General features: G+C 36.6%; 1 protein-coding gene across 2 annotated transcripts in view; it reads left to right on the top strand.

The window, feature by feature from the left end:
* Lin28b (lin-28 homolog B) overlaps positions 1-18,411 on the top strand; it is a 77,107-nt gene extending 58,696 nt beyond the window's left edge. For both annotated transcript variants that reach the window (XM_042679607.1, XM_042679606.1), the window contains one exon: positions 18,051-18,411. In XM_042679607.1, coding sequence (XP_042535541.1) covers positions 18,051-18,411 — 361 coding nt within the window. The remainder of the gene's footprint in view (positions 1-18,050) is intronic.
* Positions 18,412-24,334: the final 5,923 nt, after the last annotated feature.

Here is a 24,334-nt window from a genome sequence, read left to right as displayed (position 1 = left end):
AGCTGTTAGCACAATAAAAACAAAGCTAGAAAAATGTAAGATAGGGGACAAAATATACTTGAAACGTGGTCCTTGGACCAAGAGTAGCATCACATGGGATCTTTTTAGAAATTTGCATTCTAAGACTTCATCACAGACTTGTTCTGAAGTGTGGATCTTTTGTCACCAAGTATTGAGAGAGAGAGAGACTGTGTGTGTGTGTGTGTGTGTGTGTGTGTGTGTGTGTGTGTGTGTGTGTGTGTGTGTGTGTGTGTGTGTGTGTGTGTGTGTGTGTGTGTGTGTGTGTGTGTGTGTGTACGTACGTACCCAACAAACCTTCTAGGTAATTTTGATATATACTCTGAAGTTTGAGAGCCACTGGCTCAAAAAGGGACAATGAAGTTATTGACTCCATAATTTATAATTCTAGAAATTGAGGTAGTAGTTTCTGGTACATGTGGATTTAAGTACTCAATCTCATTGTCAGGAGGAATATAATTCCAGCAATTTCAACAGAAGCCCAAGATTGATTTCATTGACATAGCATAGAATGTGATACTCTGATTTTCCAGACATGAATCATTTTTTCACAAATTTGTTCACTTTTTGTAGTAGTAGAATTAAAAATAGGATAGAGATGATTTTTGAAAATAAAATAAAATTATTCTAAGAAGAGATACAAAGTGGAAGTAGGTAGAAACAACTGACATCCATATAACAATGCTATTTAAAGTGTCCATTCTGCAACTTGTTACCAGACAGGAGTACATGCTGTAGCATATAATTCCTCATCAAACCATCTGCCTATAGAAAGTTTTACTTGTCCCGAGTATTCATTTTTTCTTATGTTTACAGGGTTTTTTTTGTTACCTATTTACATGTTTCTTCTTTATATGCTGCTTTTTATTTTTCTGTAAATCTATTTCAGCTGTCAGTGCTCCTAAACTGAATTTGTATCTTTTCTCTTGGTGTTTCTATTTCTTGTCTTACTTTTTCTTGTAAGATCTTTTTGAACATTGAGTTCATCCAGAATATTGAGTGAGCTCTCAGGTTTTCCTTACTGCTTTAATTTTTAGTTCTTTTGACCAGTTTGTGGTAAACCTCTCTTCAGATGTCATTGGGAACCACATTTTTACAAGTGCATCTTTCTCAGGTTATTTTGTCTCTCCTTATAAGTTACTGGGTTTTTTCCCTCTAGTTGGGATTGTTTTTAAAATCCTTAACATGAAACTAGAAATGGCTTTTACCTCTCTTGAGGAGAAAACAATGTAAGAGTAGGAAAAATAATCTAAGTGCACAGGATAAACTAATTACTGGGCATCCATAAGATACGCACATTATTAAGCAATTTAGTTTTCTCTTTCTATTGTTTGAAAGAGTAAACAATAAAGAGGAAAATAGTCATTTCATTGCATGTTTTTTGCTTTTCTTTTTGTCTGCCCCTTCTCTTCTGGCACCCCAACTCACGAGGACTGAATTCTGGCAGGAATGACCTCCAATATTGTAGAGATGCTTATATAACATTCACAATTAAAGAAAGAAATTTCATTTATATTTATATATGGAACTATATAGTTTACAATGCATTTTTAAATGTCTCTTTTGAGGTCAGCAGTAACCATGTGAATTAACATTTATCTATAAAGACAGATTTAGAGAGGGTGAAACATAAGTAGGATGAGAAAAATCAGAGATGAAATAAAAAATTTTTTAAATCACCTGGTTTATGGGCTAAACTTCCCACTTTTAGGTTTTTAGTGATGACCTTAAGCTCCACCCTCCTTCCACTGTAAGATCAGAGTTCTTAAAACATTTACAAATTGTAATATACATGTATATGTAATAATTTTGGCTTCCCCTTTCCTTTCCATGCCAGCTGCTTGAAGCATGTCATTCAGATTTCCACTTGTCTGTCACTGTTGCCATTCATCTACCTGGCATGGTTTCTGTCTCTGCATCTATACTCACTTTGTCATAACTTTAAGAGCCTTGTAGCCAAGCCAACTCCTGTCCAAAGTCATCCTTATTCTTCCTACTAGTTGTGATTGAAACACTTTGCCAAGTTCTATATTTTGCTTTTTCTTTTTTTCTTGTTGGTGGTAATGAGGATTGAGCCTAGAGTTAGTGAGTAGCAGGACAAAGATTGTTTGAGGATGTCCTGCCACTGAGATATACCCCACCCATTCTTAGTTCTTGAGACCAGATCTTACCAAGTTTCCCAGGCTGGCATTGAACTTAAACTTTTGCCACAGCCTTCTAGGCACCTGGAATTCAGTGCTACCATCATTACCAACATACCCAGCCAGAGAACCAATTGTTTTTTGGTGGTACAGGGATTTGAACTCAGTGTCTTGTTTCTGGGGAGCCATGCCCCCAGACCTTTTTCTTTCCTTTCAGGTAGGGTTTCGTTTTTCCCCCAGGCTAGACTCAGTCTCCTGAATAGCTGGGATTATAGGTGTCAACCACCTGTGTGTTTTACAGATATGGTCTCATTAACTTTTTGCCCTAGATAGTCTCAAACCTTCAACCTCCATCTCTTCCTCTTGTGTAGCTGGGATCATAGATCTAGATTATCATGCTCTGCTAAAAAACTATTTTAAAGTATTATTACAGATAATTCACAGTATTAATAAATGATAAAAGAATTTAAACATAATAACCTAATTTTTATCCTGTTCTTCTGTAGTATGATAATGTATATACCCAGAATGGGTACTATCCTAGTACTAGCCAGTATATGCCTGTAGATCTTGGAACATAATTGTAAATACTGATCCAGCTCCTGTTTATTGTAACTTCTGATTTGTTCTTTCACTTAGATCCTCAAAATGGAATACTTTAAAAAATTTTTACAACTCAAAATTTGGTTAAGGAGAGGCTAGTCATTTTCTGAAGCCTATAAGTACAAAACATTCTCATTTTTGACACTGATTAAAATGATGGTCATGGATTTTTTTTTAAATCAGTGTTTTCAGCATTTGTCCTTAAAGTTACAGACCTCAGTAAAGGTGAACAGGTACTGTCAAATGGCCTTTGAGCAAAAATTCCTGTCCAAAAAGTAAATTAGATGATAATATTTTATCTGTAGATAGGATCTTTTCCTTTGTGCTGCTGTCTTTACATTTGTACTCTTGTTTGTCTTAATGATTGTGAACTGTCTTTTTGTCAAGCCTCTCTGCTTTATGGATAATGAAAAAATTCAGAATTCTTACCTGTATTCAGCGAACAAATTTTCAAAATAACAACTATGAAATTTTTTTATGTATATTCTTGGAAAATCAGGCAATTCTTTGAGAAACTAAGACACGGAAGGATTAAGGGATAATGATGATTTGCTTTACTATCATTCCACTAGATGATTATATCATCTTCTGTTTCCTTTTCTTATTTTACCACATTATTAATTTTAGTCATAGTCTCATACAAGAATTTTATCTTAATAGATCTTATTACATATGATTCTAATAAACATAATTTCCTTTTCAAAATAGAGGAAAAGTAAGAATTAGAAGAAACAGAAAAATTCAAATTGGACCTAATTTTCACCTGCAGGTTAAAATTAGCAGTAGATTTAGCTTATTTCCTTTCTAGAATCTGTGTGCTCCGAAGACTGTGTCAATAATGATTTTCTGCCTCTCACACAGTGACGTCTATGTTTATTGTATGTTAATGGGTAATGTTCAAAGACTAACATCACAGCTCATCCAGATATATAATGAGTAAACCTGCAAGATTTAAACGAGAGAACCAGGCAGGTGCTGTAATTGGTTCAATAGAGCACCATACTTGGAGATAGGAATAGTGAAATAAATGTGCAAATGGAGACACAACCAGCTCCTGCCCTAGGGAAGGGAAATCAATTGCACTTCTACCAGCCAGGATAGCATTGTCTCTGGAGAAGAACAGCTGTGTATTGTTCCATTATCAGTGTGGAAAGAGCTGTAAAACAGCCTGGTCAAAAATCAGACCCACATAGTATCAAAGTGTATGCTCTGGATCTAGACCCTCCAGTTTTCCTCTGAAGCTTAGCTTTTTCTGTATATATATGGCATTCAGTCAAGTTACAGAAATTAATTATGTTAAAAGAACTTCTCAGTCAGTATAGTAAATGAAGTCTTTGCAACTAACTTCCTTCCTTCCTTCCTTCCTTCCTTCCTTCCTTCCTTCCTTCCTTCCTTCCTTCCTTCCTTCCTTCCTTCCTTCCTTCCTTCCTTCCTTCCTTCCTTCCTTTCTTTCTTTCTTTCTTTCTTTCTTTCTTTCTTTCTTTCTTTCTTTCTTTCTTTCTTTCATTAGATAGGATTTCACTAGATAGCCTGGGCTAGTATAGAACTTATCCTCTCAAGTGCTTGGGATTATACCAGCTGTACATACAATACCTTTAAATGTTTCATTTATAAACTATAATTGTGGAATAAAACTGTTAAATATTGTCCCCCCCCAAAAAAAGAGTTCCCAACTGACAGTGTTTTTCAAGACTTTTTTAACAAAAAAATAATTAGTAATTTTAGCCATGCACCGCAGGCTCATATCTGCATAGCTACTCAGGAGGCTGACATCTGAAAATTTCAATTTGAACCCAGCTCTGGCAGGAAAGTCTATGAGACTCTTTATCTCCAGTTAAATTACAGAAAAAGGCTGAAGTGGTAGAATGCTAGGCTTGAGCAAAAAGATGTCAGGGATGTGTCCAGGCCCATAGTTCAAGCCAGGACCAGAAAAACAAAATAAAACAAAAAACATTAGTAATTTTATTTATTTCGTTCTGCTGAGGAAACTAGAGTTTTTCATGTAAATTTCCACAAACCAAATATAGAAAGTAACACAAGATATAAAAACTTATCATTCAAATACTTAATGGAATTATCCTTACTAGAAAACCATTTTTTGAGCCTGGTGTGATAGGATTTACAACCCTACTAAGATTGGGCGGATTGTAGTTCAAGGTTAGCCAGAAAAAATTTTAAACCAACCAAAACCAAAAACAAAAAAAAACAAAAAAAAACCTCTCAGCTCAGTGATGCTCACTTTTTTATCCCAAATACTAGAGAAGAGGAAGATCACATTTTCAGGTAAGAAAAGGGAGATTCTATATGAAAAATAACCTAACACAAAAGGGCTAAGCCCTGAACTCAGCCCCTAGTACCTTAAAAAAAAAAGTAAAGCCATTTTTTTTTCATTGGTTTATGGAGCATATACAAATAAATGTGTTGACATGTTCATTCTAACCCAAATGTGTTGACATGTTCATTCTAACCCTAATCATTAGTCATTATTTAGAGTTTTGGAATAATTGTGAACTATCTGGCTCGATCTGTGGGATCTTAATGCTTTCTCATACTTGCCCTCAGTTTTTAACCTCCAGCCTGTTTCACAGCTGCCTCTCCTTACATCAGTGGTCTGTACTCTTTATAGCCTAGCTTTTAAATACTCAGTTAGGGAGTTGGGATTCCTTAAGGAATCAGTGTTCAGAGAATAGCTCTGCAGAGATGTCTTAGATGCTTTGCTATGAAGGTTTAGTCACATAAAAAGATTCATAACATGAAGCTTCTCTAATAAGGAGAAGTAAAACAGTAGCCATATGTACCTTAGATGACTTCACCGTTAGGTCTAGTTTTTCAAGATCAGACCTATGCAAGAGGAGAAAATTATCACAGTTTAAAGAGCTTATCTGAACATGATAGCAGCTTTTCTTGCTCAGTTTTCACTTGCGTGGAGAACAATTTAAGAACTGCTGATTCTTGGCAAAGAGTAATACATGGTCAGTCACAAGAAGACCAATTTAACTAGAGGGAAAATGGGACAGAGGTATTTACTTCTCATCTGTACTTCCATCATTGTCCTTAACTGTAGCTGATGCTGGAATGAGACATCAAACCTAGGGGTTTTTATTAAAGCAGTTTTTTTTTAACTCTTTTTTGTTTGCTTTTGGGGGGTGTGGGAGTGCAAGAATTATACTATAGTAGGTGAACTCAGGGCTTCAAACCTGCTAGGCAGGCACTTGATTATCACTGGGGCTGTGTCCCCAGAAGGTGACCATTTATTAAATTTATTATGTTTGGATAGAGTAGTGTGTTTCTGTCTAGAGCCAGCATCCCAGACTGCTATCCTCCTACATACACCTCCCTTGTAGTTGAAAATACCATTCTAAAACATCACACTAGGGCTATTTGTTGACATGGTGTCTCACTAATTTTTGCCTGGGCTGAATTTGAGCTGGGATCCTGCTAATTTAATCTTGGACTCTAGAGTAGCTAAAATTACAGGTATGTAATGCCATTCTTATCTCTTTCAGATTATTACATAGTTGTCATGATAGGAGATAGTTCTGTACAATATTCTTTTGCTCCGTGCATACAAGGACATGCTTTATATAATTCACAACAAGCAGCATACTCTTAAGACAGCTGATCCTTTGGAAATATTTTTTAATGATGTTCATATAAATATTGTCAAAATGCAGAGGTCATGAATACTGTTTACTCACTCAGTAATAAAGTTCTAATTCAGGATTTTATAGGCAGTAATACAAACTAATGAATGTTTTAACATCTAGAATAACCAATAAAATACACAGTTGTTGGGGTAACTTTTTCTTCTTCTTCTTCTTTTTTTTTTTGTGGGTCATGGGCTTGAACTCTAAGCCTGGTGCCGTCACTTAGCTCTTCAGCTCAAAGCGAGTTCTCTACCGCTTAAGCCACAGCACTACCAGTTTTTTAGTAGTTTATTGGAGATAAGAGTCTCACAGACTTTCCTGCCTGGGCTGGCTTTGAACCGCCATCCTCAGATCTCAGCCTCCTGATTAGCTAGGATTACAGGCATGAGCCACCAGTGCCTGGCAGGATAACTTCTTTTAATCTACCTCCTCTCTCCTCCCTTCTTTAGACAGCTATCTTTCTTCTGCTGAATCACTCATGCCCCAAAACTGATTCTTGAACTTAGTTTATCTTTTCTTCCTGTGGGATTTCTCATCCCATCTTCCTTCAATTTTTCTTTTTAATACCAGTCCTTGGGCTTCAACTCCGAGCCTGGGAACTGCCCATAAGCTTTTTTACTCAGGCTAGTGTTCCACCATTTAAACTACAGCTCTACTTCTGGCTTTTTAGTGGTCAATTGGAGATTAAGGTCTCATGGACTTTCCTGTCTGGGCTGGCTTCATACCATAATCCTCAGATCTCAGTCTCCTTAATAGCTAGGATTGCAGGTATGAGCCACTGTTGCTTGGCTTGCTTTCCGTTTTAATAGAGAAATAAATATGTGATAAAAAGTGACAAAATGCATATGTGATCAAAACAAAGCTGGTCACTTGGTTTAGGGGACATTGTTTGGGTAGTAAATTATTACTTTATTTAGCAAGTGAACATAGTTAAATTCCTTTATCAAAATTTCTTTGTGCATCAAGTGAAAATAGTGAAAAAATGTCGATACACTCTTAGAAAATTAACAGTGTATAACAAATGATTTTATAATTCCTGAATAATGTCATAGATAAAAGTAATGCTGTCTTTCATACCCAAAGCTTAAAAAAAAAATCATATGATGAGCAAATTTGGAATTTGGAATGATGAAAATCAAGAACTCCTGTTTGTAAGTTTTCAGCCAGTTGGCTAGATCAATGAACAAACATTACAGAATATGGATTATAATCTTAATTCTTCTGTCTAAGCAAATACCTAATTTAGATCATTCCCACCTAAGTTGAATATATTCTTGCTTTACATTTGATGGTATGAATAACCTTCTAAAAGTCAGTGTGATCAAATATGGTAGACAAACCAAACTTCAAACAAGAGCAAAAGTTACCAATATGAATAGTTCTAATACTGTTTCTATGCACTTGGCTTTCTTTGTCTCTGCATATGCACGCTGTTCCTCATCTGAAGCTCCTTCTTCTTTCTTGTGGGTACTGAAAGCAGCTGTAGCAGAGTGCCTACTAGGGTTGGCTCCTGTTTCATAACAGGACTGCTTTTACTCTCAAGAAATTGCAAAGCATTAAATTACCTATGTTTGAGCACATCTTTCTCCCTCTTTTTTCAACTCTTCCATTAGCCAGAACAGATTACCTGTCTGGGATGTTGTTTGTCATCTAAATGAGAGATAACATTTCCATTTCAGATATAGATTTAACTTATGACCTAGAATTCATTATTATGTTTCTTTTCAAGTTAGAGTAGTACAAAGTGGAAAATGTTCAACAAACGATTATTGTTGGAATTGCTGCAGAGTCTTATCAAGTACTTTTAAACATAGTGAATTCTTTTTTGAATGTCTGGTTTGTAACTACCCAAGTGCCCTGACATGAAAGAACTCCCTTTGGCCCCAATTCCTCTGATGATTTCCTTCTGTGGTTTCTTCTCTTTTAGATTGTCTCCAAGCTCCATCCTGACTATGACCTGCACTACACTGCATGACATACCCTTCCCAAATTTCCATCTTACCTTGTTTTTATTAGATGATGTGATAAAGGGCTTGTGAAAAGAGTTCCTTGGTGTATTTTAGCTGATTTTCAAGGTACTTCCAGGCTTTTTTTTTTTTTACAGCTGTTATTACAAGATAGACCATGGTATTAATCAGAGCCCACAAGCTAATAAATCTAAGACAATCCCTAAAACAGGCAAAGAGATAAAATTCTAGTCAGTACATAAATCTCTCGCCTAGCTATTATACATATTTAGTACAGAGGTATCTGATGCATACAATGCATCTATTCCAAAGTTGTGTACATAATATATGTTGTTATTATTATTACAGTATTGGGGATTGAACCAACAACTTTAGACACTTGCCTCATGTCTCTAGCTCTTTTTTGTATTGGTTACTTTTGATGTAGGGTTTCACTTTGTACCTAGGTTGTAATGCTCCTGCTTGTGCTTCCCTGTGTACCAGGGGATGACTGGCACACACCACTGTGCTCAGCCATTGTGCTTCATCTGTAGCTAGCATTAACAGGCTCACACCCGAGGCTAGTCTCAAATTGCCATCCCATATTTCTTCCTTCTAAGTAGCTAGGGTTATAGGCTTGAGCCACAACTGGCTCAAAAAATACATTTTTAACTGCATGTTTTTATTTTTTAGATTTTATGAAGATGATTGCATGGGTATTATAAACAGTTGAATTCATGAACAGGCAAAAATATAGATAGTTCTTCATCATATAACTAGTAACTCAAAGAATATAGTAGACTCAAAGAGCATAGTAGTTGACAAAAAATGAGTAACAGGAAAATCCTTTGAACTCAATTCAAAGCCCAAATGAGTTTAATAAGTCTCAAAACAGATTTGAAGAAGATGGAGAATTCAGTCCTACTGCCAGCTGTTTTAGAGCTTTAAGTTCACTTTGGTTTTATACTACCAGAAGTAGGTTATACAAGACCATTCAGATACTTATGCTCTAGAAGGAACTGCTTGGCAATTTCATTGACTAAATTTCATTTTTAATTTAATAATATTGGGAACTTATTCAGGGTAGTCTAATTAAACTGGTTTCTAAACTGCTACAGACTTTTCCTCTTAAAGTGGAGAGAGTAAGAGTGAACAATAATTACCTTATTAAGCCGGGTGCTGGTGATGCACACCTGTCTGTAATCCTAGCTACTCAGGAGGCTGAGATCTGAGGATCTTGGTTCAAAGCCAGCCCAGGTAGGAGGAAAGTCTGTGAGCCTCATCTCCAATTAACCACCAGGAAACTGGAAGTGGCACTGTGGCTCAAGTGGTAGAGCGCTAGCTTTGAGGTGAAGAGCTGAGGGACAGCACCCAGGCCCAGAGTTCAGACCCACGATGACCGACCAAAAAAACCAACAGCAACAACGATAAAACTTTTTCACATTTTCTTGATCCATTCATCTACTTAAAATCTTTTCTTAACTGGACCCTTCGATAATTAAAACATAGCACCAGAACAGAGAAATGACTTCTGAAATAAAGGTAAAACTCAGGAGGTTTTTGTAATGTTTTCTTTCTACACAAAAAGATTTTATATATGTTTGTTGCATGCATGCATGCATGCATGCATGTATGTATGTATGTATATATGTATATATGTATGTATGTACATACCAATACCGAGCTACCAATACTGAGGTACCAATACCGAGGCTTGAACTCAGACCCAGAGCTTGTTTGTTCATGGTTGGTACTCTGTCACTTGAGCTACACCTCTACTCTGGCTCTGCTGTTAATTGGAGAAAAGGATGTCACAAACTGGGCTGACTTGAGTCCTTGATCTTCAGATCTCTAGCTAGGATCACAGTCATGAGCCATTGGTACTAGACATAATCAGATATTTCTATGATGAAAAGCTATGGGCTTTCCAGCTATCATAGCCAAAAATTTCAAGAAGTCTTTTATTTCTCAGAAAGGAAATAAGTTGCACATGACTACACTCCCTTCTTTTTTCTGTCTGTTCATCTTTCTTTTCTCTTCTTCCCTTCTTTCCTTTGTTCATTTTTTTTCAGAGATATCAGTGACCTGTTGAAAACAGAGTTTTGAAAGATTTACTCTCTTTGGAACCATAGGCTTTACATTAATAAAATGATTCCTTGGTAAGATTATCAGTGGCAAATGGGTTTACATACAGCTGAGGTTCTGAAGTAGCTTTATACTGTCTAGTTATTTAACAGTGATGTTTGGAGCTTCACTCTTAATGAGTCTTATTTAATTGATCTGGAGTAGGAGTAGGCATTGGTATTTTTTTTAATTCCAAGATAATTAATTCTAGAACTATTGTTAAAGAGCTCCACCTCCATGACTAACAATGATAATGAAGGTCAGTCTCAGACAGACATCTGGGTAGAAAGTGAGACTCATATCATAAAAATAACCATAGAAAACTGGGGCTGGAGGCATGGTGTGGCAGCCAAGAGCCAGCCTACCAAGTTTGTAGCCCTGAGTTCAAATCATAGCACCACTGTTTATCCCCAAAAATGCATACAAAGGGGCTGGGAAGGTGGCTCAGTGGTAGAGTGCTTCCCTTGCATACATGAGGCCCTGGTTCGATTCCTAAGCACCACTTAAGCAGAAAAAGCCAGAAGTGGCGCTGTGGCTCAAGTGGTAGAGCGCTAGCCTTGAGCTGAAGAGCTGAGGGATAGCACACAGGCCCAGAGTTCAGGCCCATGACTGACACCCTCCCCCCCCCCCCCAAAAATGCATACAAATACTTAAATCATGTTTTGAACACAAATTATGATTTGCTATTTTTACTTAGTGGTTTCTTTGGGGACCTTTTGAGGTCATTGTATACACTTGTTACTTAAGTGATTTTAATGCAAAAGTATCTTGGTATAGGTGGGCTTTATTTTTCAGTTTTACATATTTATAGTGTAATGGTGAAGAATGTGGACTCTAGCCAGACCATCTGGGTTCCACTGTAATTATTGATAATACTTTTTCTAGCTCCTTACCAATATAGACATGCTCAAATTGACATCATTGTGTTTATCAGTGAATATTCATAGAGTAAGAGTTACTAGGTCCGAGGACGTGTGTATGAATATTTTAAAATGCTGTCAACTCCAAGACAACTGGCAGTCTCCATTTATAGTCATTTTAACCAGTAGAATCTGATTGCAATTCATATCAGTTAGATTTCTTAGGCTAAAATGGCAGCCTTTTCTTATTGAATCAGCTTGATAGCACTGGTTATAGCATGCTGGCCTAAAGTTCTGATTTACAGTCTTAAAACATACTACTAAAAGGAATTAGGAAAATTATTTGCAGTAGTTTAAAACAAAACATTTTTAATATATCAAATATAGGAAGAATGGAAATAAAACCTGGAATTGTCAGTTTAAAAAAAATCTGGTCTTGATTAGTCCTTTTGACTTTAATACTTTGATTTTATAGATAGGTTATCTCAAGGAGAAGCTGATCTCCTTCCCAACAGTATAGTGCTAAAACAGTAACCCAGATCTCATAAAAATTGGCTTCAAACTCTGTGAGTATATGCTTTAAATTCAAGATATGTGTATAAAATTACATCAGTATTCTTAGCCATAAATTTTATATGATAAAAATGGAAGTGAAATGCATTATTTTCTATTAAAATTTCCTTCTAGGTAAACCTTATGAGTCTTATTTTGTTACCAGTGCAGTGAGAGATTGCAACATTCAGTAGGAGTTAAAGGGAAGACTAAATTTTTCACCACATTGAAAATCTTTACTGTGTGAAAAATCTTTACCTGGTAAACTCTTAGTGAATTGAACCTATTTATTACTATCTATTATTTTAGTTCTGTTTAGCCCTATATCATGATATATACTAGCTGGTATTTTTGAAAATTCAATATTTTTAATGCTGTACTTACGAAGATTAGTACTTAGTAAATACTATCTAAAAATTACTATATTTACTAAATACTATTGTATTTAACAAATATTAACTTTATTAAAATACGTTACTAGCTGGGCATTGGTGGCTCATGCCTGTAATCCTAGCTACTCAGGAGACTGAGATCTGAGGATTGTGGTTCAAAGCCAGAGACTCTTATCTCCAATAAACCACTCAAAAAACCCAGAAATAGCACTGTGGCTCAAGTAGTAGAGCACTCGCTTTGATCTGAAGGACAGTGCCCAGGCCCAGAGTTCAAGCCCCATGACCAAAAACAAAAAATGTTATTATTTAATTTGCTTACAGTCTGAGGATTTAGACATAAAAAGAATGAAATAAAAGAAGCAAACTATTAAAAAAAAAAGCAAACGCATCTAAGAACAGTTTGTTTGACAAAGATCAGAAGACGTACATTGTAAAAGAACCTCTCTAGTTTTTGTGTCACATCAAAGTTTCCTCTGTACTCAGGGCAGATCCTATAGAGAGGATAAACCATACCAAGGTAAATGTTTAGATTGCTAAAAGCTACCAGAAAAACCCAGGTCTTCTTGTGGAAGATTGCTTTCACAGACACAATGTGTGTTTCTTGCCTTTAGGAGGTACAAGGTAGACAGTTTATTCTTATCAAAAGCTACACTCTGAATCTGTTATTTAAGTCATTAAAAAATTTATCTTTAAATAGTTGTACAAAGGGTTTCAACATGTCAGTTTTAAAATTATCAACGTCTTTTTTGTTTTGTTTTGTTTGTTTGTTTTGGCTGGTCCTTGGGCTTGAACTCAGAGCCTGGGTAATATCCCTGAGCCTCTTTGTGCTCAAAGCTAGTGTTCTACCTTTTGAACCACAGAGCTACTTTCCGCTTTTTCTGGGCAGTTTATTGGAGATAAGAGTGGCAGGATTTGGGGAGGTGGGGAGCGAAAGGATAGTAGGGGAAAAACAAAGGAGGGGGTAACAATGTTTGATTAGAAATATACTTATTACCTTACTCATGTAACTGTAACCCCTCTGTACAGTCTCTTTACAATGAAAAGTAAAAAAGTCTTACATGCTTTTCTGCCCAGACTGGCTTTGAACTGTGACCCTCAGAACTTAGCCTCTTGAGTAGCTAAGATTATAGACATTATCTTTAAATAGTTGTACAAAGGGGTTTCAACATGTCAATTTGTGAGTACAATGCATCTTGATCAGTGTTACCCCTTCCATCATTTTTCCCCCTTCTATCCCACCCCAACCATGCTCTCAAATTTTCTAGTTCCATAGGTGTACATTGAATACTATGGCTGCATTTGCCTACTGTTTCTCTCCTCTCTGCCCCTCTCCCCTTCACCCCTACCACCTCAGATAAAGTATATTTCAGGTTCCTTTTGTTAACTGTTCAGAGGGTTACCATGAAAATCCACTCTTGCATATACCATACTTTAGTCTTTTTGATTGTGTATATATTTAATTTGTATGTGTGTATGTGTGTGCGTGTACACCAGTACTAGGGCTTGAACTCAGGGCCTTGAGCTCTTGCTCATTTTGTCTACTCATGGCTGGTTCTTTACTCCTTGAGCTACACTTCCAGTTCTTCAGAGTCATTTCCTTTTCAGCTCTTTTGAGTCTCTCACCACCTTCCACCACCGCTGGATTATGGTAACACTATCATGTGTTGTGTAACTGACATATAATTGAATTAGAAACTAGGGGTTCCGACATGTTAGAATAAATTATAGAGCTAATGAGTGTTATGAGTGTGTGTTTCCATGTGTCTTGGGTGTTTCCATGTGTCTTCTGTGTGTGCTTCTATGTGTCATGTGTGCCTATATGCTGGGAATTGACAACAGGATCTCATATGCTAAGCTACACACCCCACCCCTCATTTCTAGATTTTAGTTGCACTGTTTTGAGGCTTGCTAAACATTTTCTTTAAAGAGTAGTCTTTTCTGCAGTTTGCCCTTCCTATGTTTATATTTTCTTCCTGTCTGAAGCATGTGCTGCTTTTTCCAGTCTACTTTCCCTGGTACCGCTTTACTCTCCTTTGAGCATTCCCTTCCTCTTCAGAAGCTTCTGGATTTCAGCACCCTTGTCTTTAGTTCCCCCATCACACCCGTGGGAATGGATGAGTTTCCACACACATTCATAACACTTTCAAACACTGAGAAGTGCCCTGACTTCTCTTTTTTCCATTATACTTTCAGACAGACACATTTCGCTTCCTTTGGTATACTCCCTAAATTTTTGTTTATTTTGGGGTGGGTACTGGGATTTGACTGTGGTGCCTTCTGCTTGCTAGGCAGGCACAAGACCACTTTTGCCATGCTTCCAACCCTTTTTGCTTTATTTATTTCTTCAGAGAGGGTCATGTTTGTGAAAGTGGGGTCTTGCTCACTTCGTGCCAGGGCTGGCCTCTGACTGTGGTTCTCCTACTTCTGAGTGCCTGGGATTACAGTTACACCCAACTTATACAAACTTTTTTTAACCTGGTTTTTAAATGACTTTTGGGATCAAGGGAGAATGTACTTTTGATGAAGTTTTCATTTAGGACATTTGAGTATCTTATTTTTAAATATTGTCTACATATACTTTAGTCTGGTGATCCTCAGTTGAGCTTACTTCTAACTATTATTGCTGACATCCTTTCAACATATTCACTTGTTTGGACCTAAAAAAATTATATAAGGGTCATAAGCAGATCTAAATTATGATTTACAAATGAGAATTTTCATTAGAAAAATGTAATCCTCAAAAATGTGGAGATAAGCCAGGCACTGGTGGCTCAAGCCTGTAATTCTAATTACTCAGGAGACTAAGCTTTGAGGATTGCTGTTTGAAGCTAGCCCAGTCAGGAAAGTCCATAAGACTCTTATCTCTAATTAATCATTTAAAAATGGAAAATGAAGCTCAAGTGGTATAGTACTAGTTGTGAGCACAAAAACTTAGGAACAGCAGTCAGGCCCAGACTGTGTTCAAGCCCCAGAATTGACACACACACACACACACACACACACACACACACACACACACACACACACACACACACACACACACACACACACACACACCCCAAACAAACCCCCAAAACAAAAAAGAAAAACATGGATATTGTTTTTATTAACTTCTTACCTAATGTAGGTATTTAAAATATATACATATATGTGAATATACACAGAAATTATATAATTACTTCAGTTCTAAAGGCCTAAAGATTTAGATGATTCTGTGTACTGGTTGTTTCCTCCTTTCCTTTAAAAAATTAGAAACTTATTCTGATAGTCTTATTTTCTTCACTGCACTGGAGATTGATTCCAGGGCATCACACGGGTTCAGCAAGCAGATAATTTTTATGTTTCATGTTGGACCATGCAAATATATACCTAAATATTATTTTAATTTTCTCCATATAGTCTTTTGCTTGTGATATGTTGTTCTTATATACCTTAAACATATAGCTATATGTGGACATGTGATTTTTGTGCTCATTTCAATGTAATATTCAAACAAACTCATTTGGAAAAGAGTGGAATATGCACAGAGGCTTGACTCATGTTTAGTGTGTGTAGAGTATGTGTCTGTGGTATTGTTTATGAGCTGAAAAGTCTCTGGACATTTCCACCGTGGTGCTAACCTGTTGTGAAGGAAGGAGATTCATTAATGGGGTGTGATCTGTGTTCTTGATAAGAATGATTGACAGTGTGTAATTAAATAAATAAATAAATAAATACCATTCCCCCTCTCCCCCCCCCAAGGCTAACCACTCATACACAGACTACCAATCTTTTCAATGAGAAAGGCAGTCAGGCCTAGTGATAGCACGTATCTTAAGAGTCAGAGGGGTAAATTAACTATGCAAGTCCAAATGCAAGGAAATCAAAATTGCAACTTCTACTAGCCAAGTGTAATATTAACTGCCTAAGTATTATCAAAGACTTCACTGGTGAACGTAGAATTCTTGCATCAGGGCTCTGGTTAATGAGTGGGCAGTTTGTCTGAATTGGATGGTGTAGTCTGTACCATGGTGACTGGTGAAATGCTGTGTACACTGGAGAGCTGACTCTAATACTGAAGCCTTTCACCTCTTGTCTCTCTTTGAAAATGAGCTGCTCACTGGGTGTTATTCTCAGAAAGTGAATTTAACTCAAAAGAAGGTATTTTACACATGGGAAAATTGAAGAATTCACTTACCTATTATAGAAGAGAACTATGTGAAAAACATTATTATTATAAGTAATACAGTCATAATTTTCAAAGATAACGTTTTTAAAGTATTATTTTGGGTATCTAAACTTAAGCATTAATCAGTATTTTTTATCTTATCTTTATTTTCCTTCAATTTTGTACCATCTCTTAGAACCAATGGCCAAGGCACTACTGAATCCAAATTGCAATGCTGTTAATTACTTTATGGAATGTAATTGCATAATTAGAACACTTGATGTTTGGAATCTTTCACTTAATTTTTGAAAATATGATGTAATCTGTTAAAAATTAATATCCTTAGTTCTTGCAAAGGATAAAAGCCATCTTATGATTCTATTCTAAAGCCTTAAGTTGATATCAACTTCTGGAGAAATAGACAGTGGCTATTCCAGTTTAACTTCGGTCCTTACATACATGGCTTCTTAGGTTAGTAGTTTGTCTTTAACTAAAAGGGTTATGTAAGCTATTAAGCTTTATGTTCTCACATACATATAAATCATCTCAATTTTTATTGTCAATGTGGTCTTTAGCAAACCCTCATAGTTACTACCTATTGTGTTTTTGATTTATTAAAAAAAATTGGGGAGCTGGGTGCTGGTGGCTCATGCCTGTAATTCTAGCTACTTAGGATTGATATCTGAGAATGGTGGTTCAAAGCGAGCCCAGGCAAGAAAGTCCATGAGGGCCTTATTTTCAATTAATAACAAAACCAAAAAGTGAGCTATGGCTCAAGTGGTAGAGCACTAGCCTTGAGCAAAAAAGCTCAGGCCCTGAATTTTATACACACAGGCACACACACACAACTGTCTCTGTCACACACACATGTGAAAGTTTTTCCACTCATTGTGAACTAGTGTCAGACTTAAGTAATTTGCTTGAAATATTTAGTTTTTTTCTCCCTACCACTGCTAGGTCCAGACACTTCCTGTACTGCATAAAAGTTACTTGACGATTACCCCAAACATTTGTTCTCAGTAACTAGATACCTGCTATGTCAGATTTCACTGTACAAAGGAAAATATTCTTCAAATTCATGACTTCCATAATAAAAACAATACTAAAGGAAGTGCTAAATTCATAACATTTAATTTGATCAATAATGTTACCAATTACTGAGCAAATGGTCAGTTTACATCATGACAAACAGCTGTGTTTTTATACACACATTTTAAAAGACAGGTTGGTTTTTATTGACTGTGGACTGCCCTCTAGTGGACTGAACCGTTCTTTAGAAATAACCTGTCTGATTTCAGTGAGTCATTTCGTGGTGGAAATGATTACTGATTTGGTATTCTTGTTTTTTACTGTCTATCATAGGTAGCAAATTAATTTTATAAAGTTTCTGGAACATGTTAGGGATGATAGTCCTTGAAAGAATTAATATAGACAATTAAAATAGTATTATATATTTATAAGAAGGGATATTAAGCTGATTTCATTGACAATTTATGTGTTTTGGTAATGTTACCTACATTCCTGTGTCAATTATTTTACATAAATTAATTATTAAATGATTGGTTTAAGTTCTTTTCAATGATACATGCTACTTCTAAGATGCTCTCCTCATTTTTGCAGATGCTACAACTGTGGCGGCCTTGACCATCATGCTAAGGAATGTAGTCTACCTCCTCAGCCAAAGAAGTGCCATTACTGTCAGAGCATCCTGCACATGGTAGCAAACTGCCCACATAGAACTGTTGCCCAGCTGCCTGCCAGTTCTCAGGGAAGACAGGAAGCAGAGTCTCAGCCATGTACTTCAGCTTCCCCTTCAGAAGTGGGGGGTGGACGTGACTGCACATCACCATCATTTCCTCGGTCAGAGATCTCAGAAAGGTCAGGCAGGTCGCCTCAAGAAGCTTCCTCTCCAAAAGCATCTGTAGCACCAGAAGAGCCAAACAAAAAGGGGCCTTCTGTTCAAAAAAGGAAAAAGACATAATGCTTGTTAACATATCTCTCTCTCTCTCTCTCTCTCTCTCTCTCTCTCTCTCTCTTTCTCTCTCTCTTTCCTCCTTCTCTCCCCCACCTCCCTCCCCTGTTGCGAAGTCTACCTCATGCAAGTACAGGGAAACAGTATTCTACAGACTGCAGATTACCCAGGATTTTAACTACTGTTGAGTAACTGTGAGTTTTTTAAAAAGACAAATCACTCTAAGCAAATTATATTTCGCAGGGTGTCATGTTTTATGTAATTCAAAAGAGATACTATGTATGTGGATACATGCATGTGTGCATTTGAAGGCTTTTACAGAGGACTGTAAGCATGTATATAAAGAGCTTTTTCTTTATATATGTGTATATGAATATAAGCACATACCCATACATAATTGGAGATCTCTAAGAACTAAAACTCCATGTGAAACATTTAGGATGGCTTCAGAAATAATCCCTGGAGTTTTTCTTTAAATACCAGGTTTTGTATTACATAAAAATAAAAACATGACTGTTAACTTTTGGGTGAACCAAAGGACCTCAGATCTCAGAGCTGCCAATCATATGGTACTAAAGGTTTTTTAAAACATCCAGTTTTCTCCTGGGTCTGGGATTGCCTCTTTTTCTTGATACTTACAGAGTGTTTTTTGTTTGTTTGTTTTTTGGGTTTTTTTTTTTTTTTTTTTTGGTCCTCCTGTTAAAAGGTATTTTAACTCTACATGCCTCGGACTGCCATAAGCTTTTCTGATTCTGGGATACATACCTCTAGAAAAGACAATGAATGTGTAATCTCTGTGCTGATATTTCAGTGTTTTTAATTCTGTGTTATGATTGTAAATTACATGCCTATTAAGAGAAATGAAAGGGAGGGTGATGTATTAATGTAGTGACTTGATAATTTTCAGTGGTATTTTGATAACCATTTCATTATCATCTCTTATGTGTTCTGAGATTTTAAAGGGTTGTGGCAACAGTAGCTTTCCTTGACTAAGTCAGTCTTTTAACCATCACTTAGAGCAGGGAGCCTTCCCTATTACTACTGAAGACCTTGGAGGAAAACTCCAAACATTTGATGGATAATTTTGGTGGCTATTTTATATTCCCCCAGGAGAGTTTTCTAACTTGATTCTAAAACAGTAAAATCAAATTGAATGAAATGCTGAGATTTGTGATGAAAATTAAGTGGATCCTCACAATTGTCCAATAAATGTGATCTGTGAATTTTACTAAAAAGCCTAGTATTTGGTGACACGTAACTAGAATGACAAGCCAGGGCAGAAGTGTCAAAACTTCTCTGCCACTCAAACCACTCCACCCCCCCAGCCACCATCTACAATAATGTCATAGATGTTACCTCAGTACTTAGATTGAAGCCTCCACATGGTGGATATTCCAAGTGAACATTCAGCAGTACTGAGGATAGGGAATGTTTTTCAGATCAGTTTTCAGGTGTAGTAGCAAAGTGATTAGGTTCCATTAGGTTTCCATCATGAAAAAAAATTTTTTTTGGAGTTATCCTGTCTCTAGATATTAAGGGCAAATTTCTAAAATATCTCCAAGAAGGTACCAATTAAATAACTATAAGGATTAATGTTGACTATATATATACACACACACACACATATATATATATATAATTTTATATGAGCCTATTGGTATAAGCTCAGATAATCAAAAGAAGAAACCAACATGACTCAGATGAAACTGCTGAACAGTTCCTGCTCCCTCATGCATCCTGTCAGGGGAGACTGGTAGAGTTGTTGCTGCCTCAGCCAGCCACCGGGAGAAGCCACCCTACACTGGCTTCCTGCTCCTGAGAACTCAACCTGAGTTCCACTATAGTGCTTGTGAGCGTTTCCCCAGTACAAACTGAAATACTAGTGTGCTGGGATGCAAACCTTACCTTTGACGATATTGAATGTGATAGCTGTAGTAAGTATTTCCTTGCCTTATGTGAGGATTTCAAGCTTGCTTAAATTATGTAGACAAATCAAAGTGGCATTGCTTAATTTTAGCATACATGATAAGAAATTTGACAGCAAAAATGAAAAATATGACAGTGTCACTTTGAAAATTCAAACCAAAGTTTCTTGACTTGATTAGAATAGGAAATTATGGACTTGAAAATTGGATATTCCCTGTTTACTAATGAAGTTCAGAGCTGAGATCAGGGGAAAAGAGTGAAACTAGAAAACAGAAACACTTGAACTGCAGACTTTACGGGTGCAATGACATCTTTTTCAGCATCTGGCCAGACTGAACTACTAAGAGCACATACCAAACCTATTTTAGGATTAAAAGTTGGGGTCTATATTTTTATATGAGAATATTGTCACTGTTACATAACATACTCAGGACAAAGAACTTTGCTCAGGGAACATACCATAAAATGTTTCTTTACAGACTAATCTACAGTCCTGCTTGCTCGAAACAAGCCAAATAACTTAGAACTTTATGTAAGTACATGTACTTGATGTTAGTAACTACCTCTCAGTTTGACATAAATCATAATCCTGAATACCACATATCAGTTCTGTTTTTATTTCACATGAAAGTCCTTTAAAGCAGAATTCTTCAACTCCTTATAAATGTGAATATCATTGATGTGAGCACATTGTTCAACGACATGAGTGAAACACTCTGTTTACAGCAAAAGGCTACCTCATAGTTGATACATAGCACACCTTTATGCTGCTCCAGCCTTACACTGTCTGGTAATCCTTGGGTACAGACCTTTTATATCTATATCACACATACCAGTCCACAGCTGCACGTATCTCCCAAACACTTGTGAACAATGAAGCATCTCATTTAGTTAGCGTCGTCTCCAAGCATTTCTTTAAGGCTGTCATGTATTTAAAGAATTACGGGAGCTCTTCAACTTGACCAAAACAGAACACCGAAGCAATCTTGTAAAATAGCCCCCTGTAGTAGAATGTAGGAAGGGGGAGCTGAAAGAGTAAATGTGTGTTTAGTTGTACTTTCCTGGGCAAACAATGTAAAGATGCCAATCTCCTTCATTTACTGGTCTCTGCTGCCCTGCAGCCAAAGCACATTGCAGCATCCCTAGGCAAGTAACTAGCACTGGCTCACCAAGTAAACTAAAAATACAGTGCCATTCATAGCTACTGAGGGGGAGCACCAGTCTGCAGGGGTTACTAATAGTGGGCCAATATGCTTGTGAATTAAGCTGTCTCCACCTCGCACAAATGTAATACCTATAAAAGATGTCCTACCAGTCTCTTAGCCCTGTGAGCCACTCATTTGCTGCATGGCAGATTATAGTGGAAACATAATTATACTTGCATTTCTAGTGTTTGGATGTATTTTTACAATCGAAAGAGTTTTACCTGCTTTTAACTTGGAAGTTTTAGTGTGCAATGTAAAGATTAAGAACCATCATGTTATTAGCATTGGCCCACCTCCAATATGAGATGTTTTCATTGCCCCCTCTTTTTTTTTTTTTTTTTTGTTTTTGTAATTTTGGCTCAGTTTGATTTTGCACCCGTGCAGCCCCAAGTTACTGCTGGTTGTATTTAGTTTGTGAATAGAAGCTCATAAGTATTAATATACTTTGTAACATTCACTGTAAGATGAATTATACAGGACACGAGAAATCTCATTAAGTCTTAAAGTTAATTTAAGTTAATTTATCTGTTTTCTCTGAGAAATGTTTATCATAAAATATATATATTTGTTTCCTTTTTGGTTATAAAATCCAGGAAAGTATGTTCAAGTACAACTGCCCTGACTTTAATTCTAGATGTCTTAATGAGATTTGTGGTTAGGAAAAACCAACTTGTTGAAAGTACCAAGGAGATGTGGTGGTTATGTGATCTGTGTCCTAGTTGTTCAGTTAGAGGGAGAGATTGATAGGATTCATTGTTAAATTTTATGCTTGGAACAAAGCTGCAAAATTATGGTAAAGTATTGTCATGTGATAAAGTATTATAATATTTAATACATCTATGGCTTAACATTTGTGAGAGTTACCAGCTTGACAACAATGGTGTTGACTACCTCTTAAATCACTTACATCTGTCAACCTATGGCACCTACCTACCAAGCTGGCTTTAATTCGTATGTGTTGCTTTTTTGATATTAACAAGTCTAACCGTACTAGAGACCAAAGTGAACCTTGATTTCTGTGTATTTTTAATACAGTGTTTGCTAGCATTTTAAAATTATCCTGTATAGTATTTAGATTACCTCATTGTCTATTTTGACTTAACATTGTTTACGAGTGAAAACTTAAAAGCAAACTCTTAAGCTGTGTTTTTAAAGGACAACAAAGTGGATGTTTGGAATGTCACTTCACTTTTGTTCAGTTGCCTTGATGGACTTTAAGACTGTTTGTTTCTGCAGACATGGGTTTTATATTCTCATCATGTGCCTAATGTCTTATTCTGTTCATTGTGGATGTTTTGAGGCAAAAAGTTACTTCATTAAAAATAAAAACTGTAACATTGGCATTTATGATGGGCTTTGGACATTTTTCATGACTTATGTGATTCGTAAATTTAAAGAAATGGCTAAAAGGCTATTAAAGGAGAATTATAAGCCGGGCGCCAGTGGCTCACACCTGTAATCCTAGCTACTCAGGAGGCTGAGATCTGAGGATCACAGTTCAAAGCCAGCCGGACAAGAAAGTCTGTGAGACTCTTATCTCCGATAAACCACTAGAAAACCTGGTGCTGTGGCTCAAGTGGTAGAGCGCTTGCCTTGAGCTGAAGAGCACAGGGACAGCGCCCAGGCCCACAGTTCAAGCCCACGACTGACAAAAAAAAAAAAAGGAGAATTATAGCAGTGAGCATATTCAATGTCTTTAGCATGTTCTCGAGTAGTGGTGGTTAGCATGGAACTCAGAACAAAGTAAATGAAGAAAGCAAGTCCTTGTCATCTCTGGGAATTGTCCTATAGACCCAGCCAGGAATGTACAAGCTTGCTAGTCAGGACATACTTAGTAGTCAGAAAGAATGGCCTGAAATAAAATTCAAAGCCTTTTGGAGAAGTCATTTTAGAATTTTCTTACAGGGTTTTCCTAATATATGTAAAGAAATGGAAAAGAACAATCACACAGGGGTATACCAGTACTAGATACTTACGTGACTGTGAATTGAACAACTTGTGTAAACTGTGAAGTTCTATAAGCGGGCCTGTTCCATAGTTGAACTTAACTTCCTACTTGATACTTGATGATGATGATGATAATGATGATGTTGATGACGACGACGACGACGGTGACGACGACGACTTTAGGTATTCTACTATGGCTCCTATTTTTTTTATATATATTTTAGAAGCCGGGCGCCGGTGGCTCACGCCTGTAATCCTAGCTACTCAGGAGGCTGAGATTTGAGGATCACGGTTCAAAGCCAGTCCAGGCAAGGAAAGTCTGTGAGACTCATCTCCAGTAAACCACTAGAAAACTGGAAGTGGCGCTGTGGCTCAAGCTGTAGAGCGCTCACCTTAAGCTGAAGAGCTGAGGGATAGTGCCCAAGCCCAGAGTTCAAACCCCATGACCGACCAAAAAAATATATATACTTTTGTGTACATATGTATATATATTATAGTTATATATTAAGCTATATATATATAACTATATATACATAAAAATATATAATATATATAATATGTATAACTAATATATATATTAGTTATATATATATGTGTAAAATATATATATTAGTTGTGGCATAAACAGCAACCAACCGTTTTTACATGTACACTTCCAGGAAATACTATTTCATATGTTTGTACAATAGCAGATGATGTACTTTTCTTAGGATATAAAGAGCTTTCTAACAGCTCTTTTGTTAAAAAAATTGCGCTTTACCTTAGAGTATATGAAACATAGCTTTAAAAAAGAGAAATACATGGGGCTGGGAAGGTGGCTCAGTGGTAGAGTGCTTGCCTTGCATGCATGAGGC

The sequence above is a fragment of the Dipodomys spectabilis genome, unplaced genomic scaffold (genome assembly GCF_019054845.1).
Source record: "Dipodomys spectabilis isolate Male_0828 unplaced genomic scaffold, ASM1905484v1 ptg000053l, whole genome shotgun sequence".
NCBI classification, from domain to species: Eukaryota; Metazoa; Chordata; class Mammalia; order Rodentia; family Heteromyidae; genus Dipodomys; species Dipodomys spectabilis.
The sequence above is the reverse complement of the archived record's forward strand: the minus strand, read 5'-3'. Positions and strand labels throughout refer to the sequence as shown.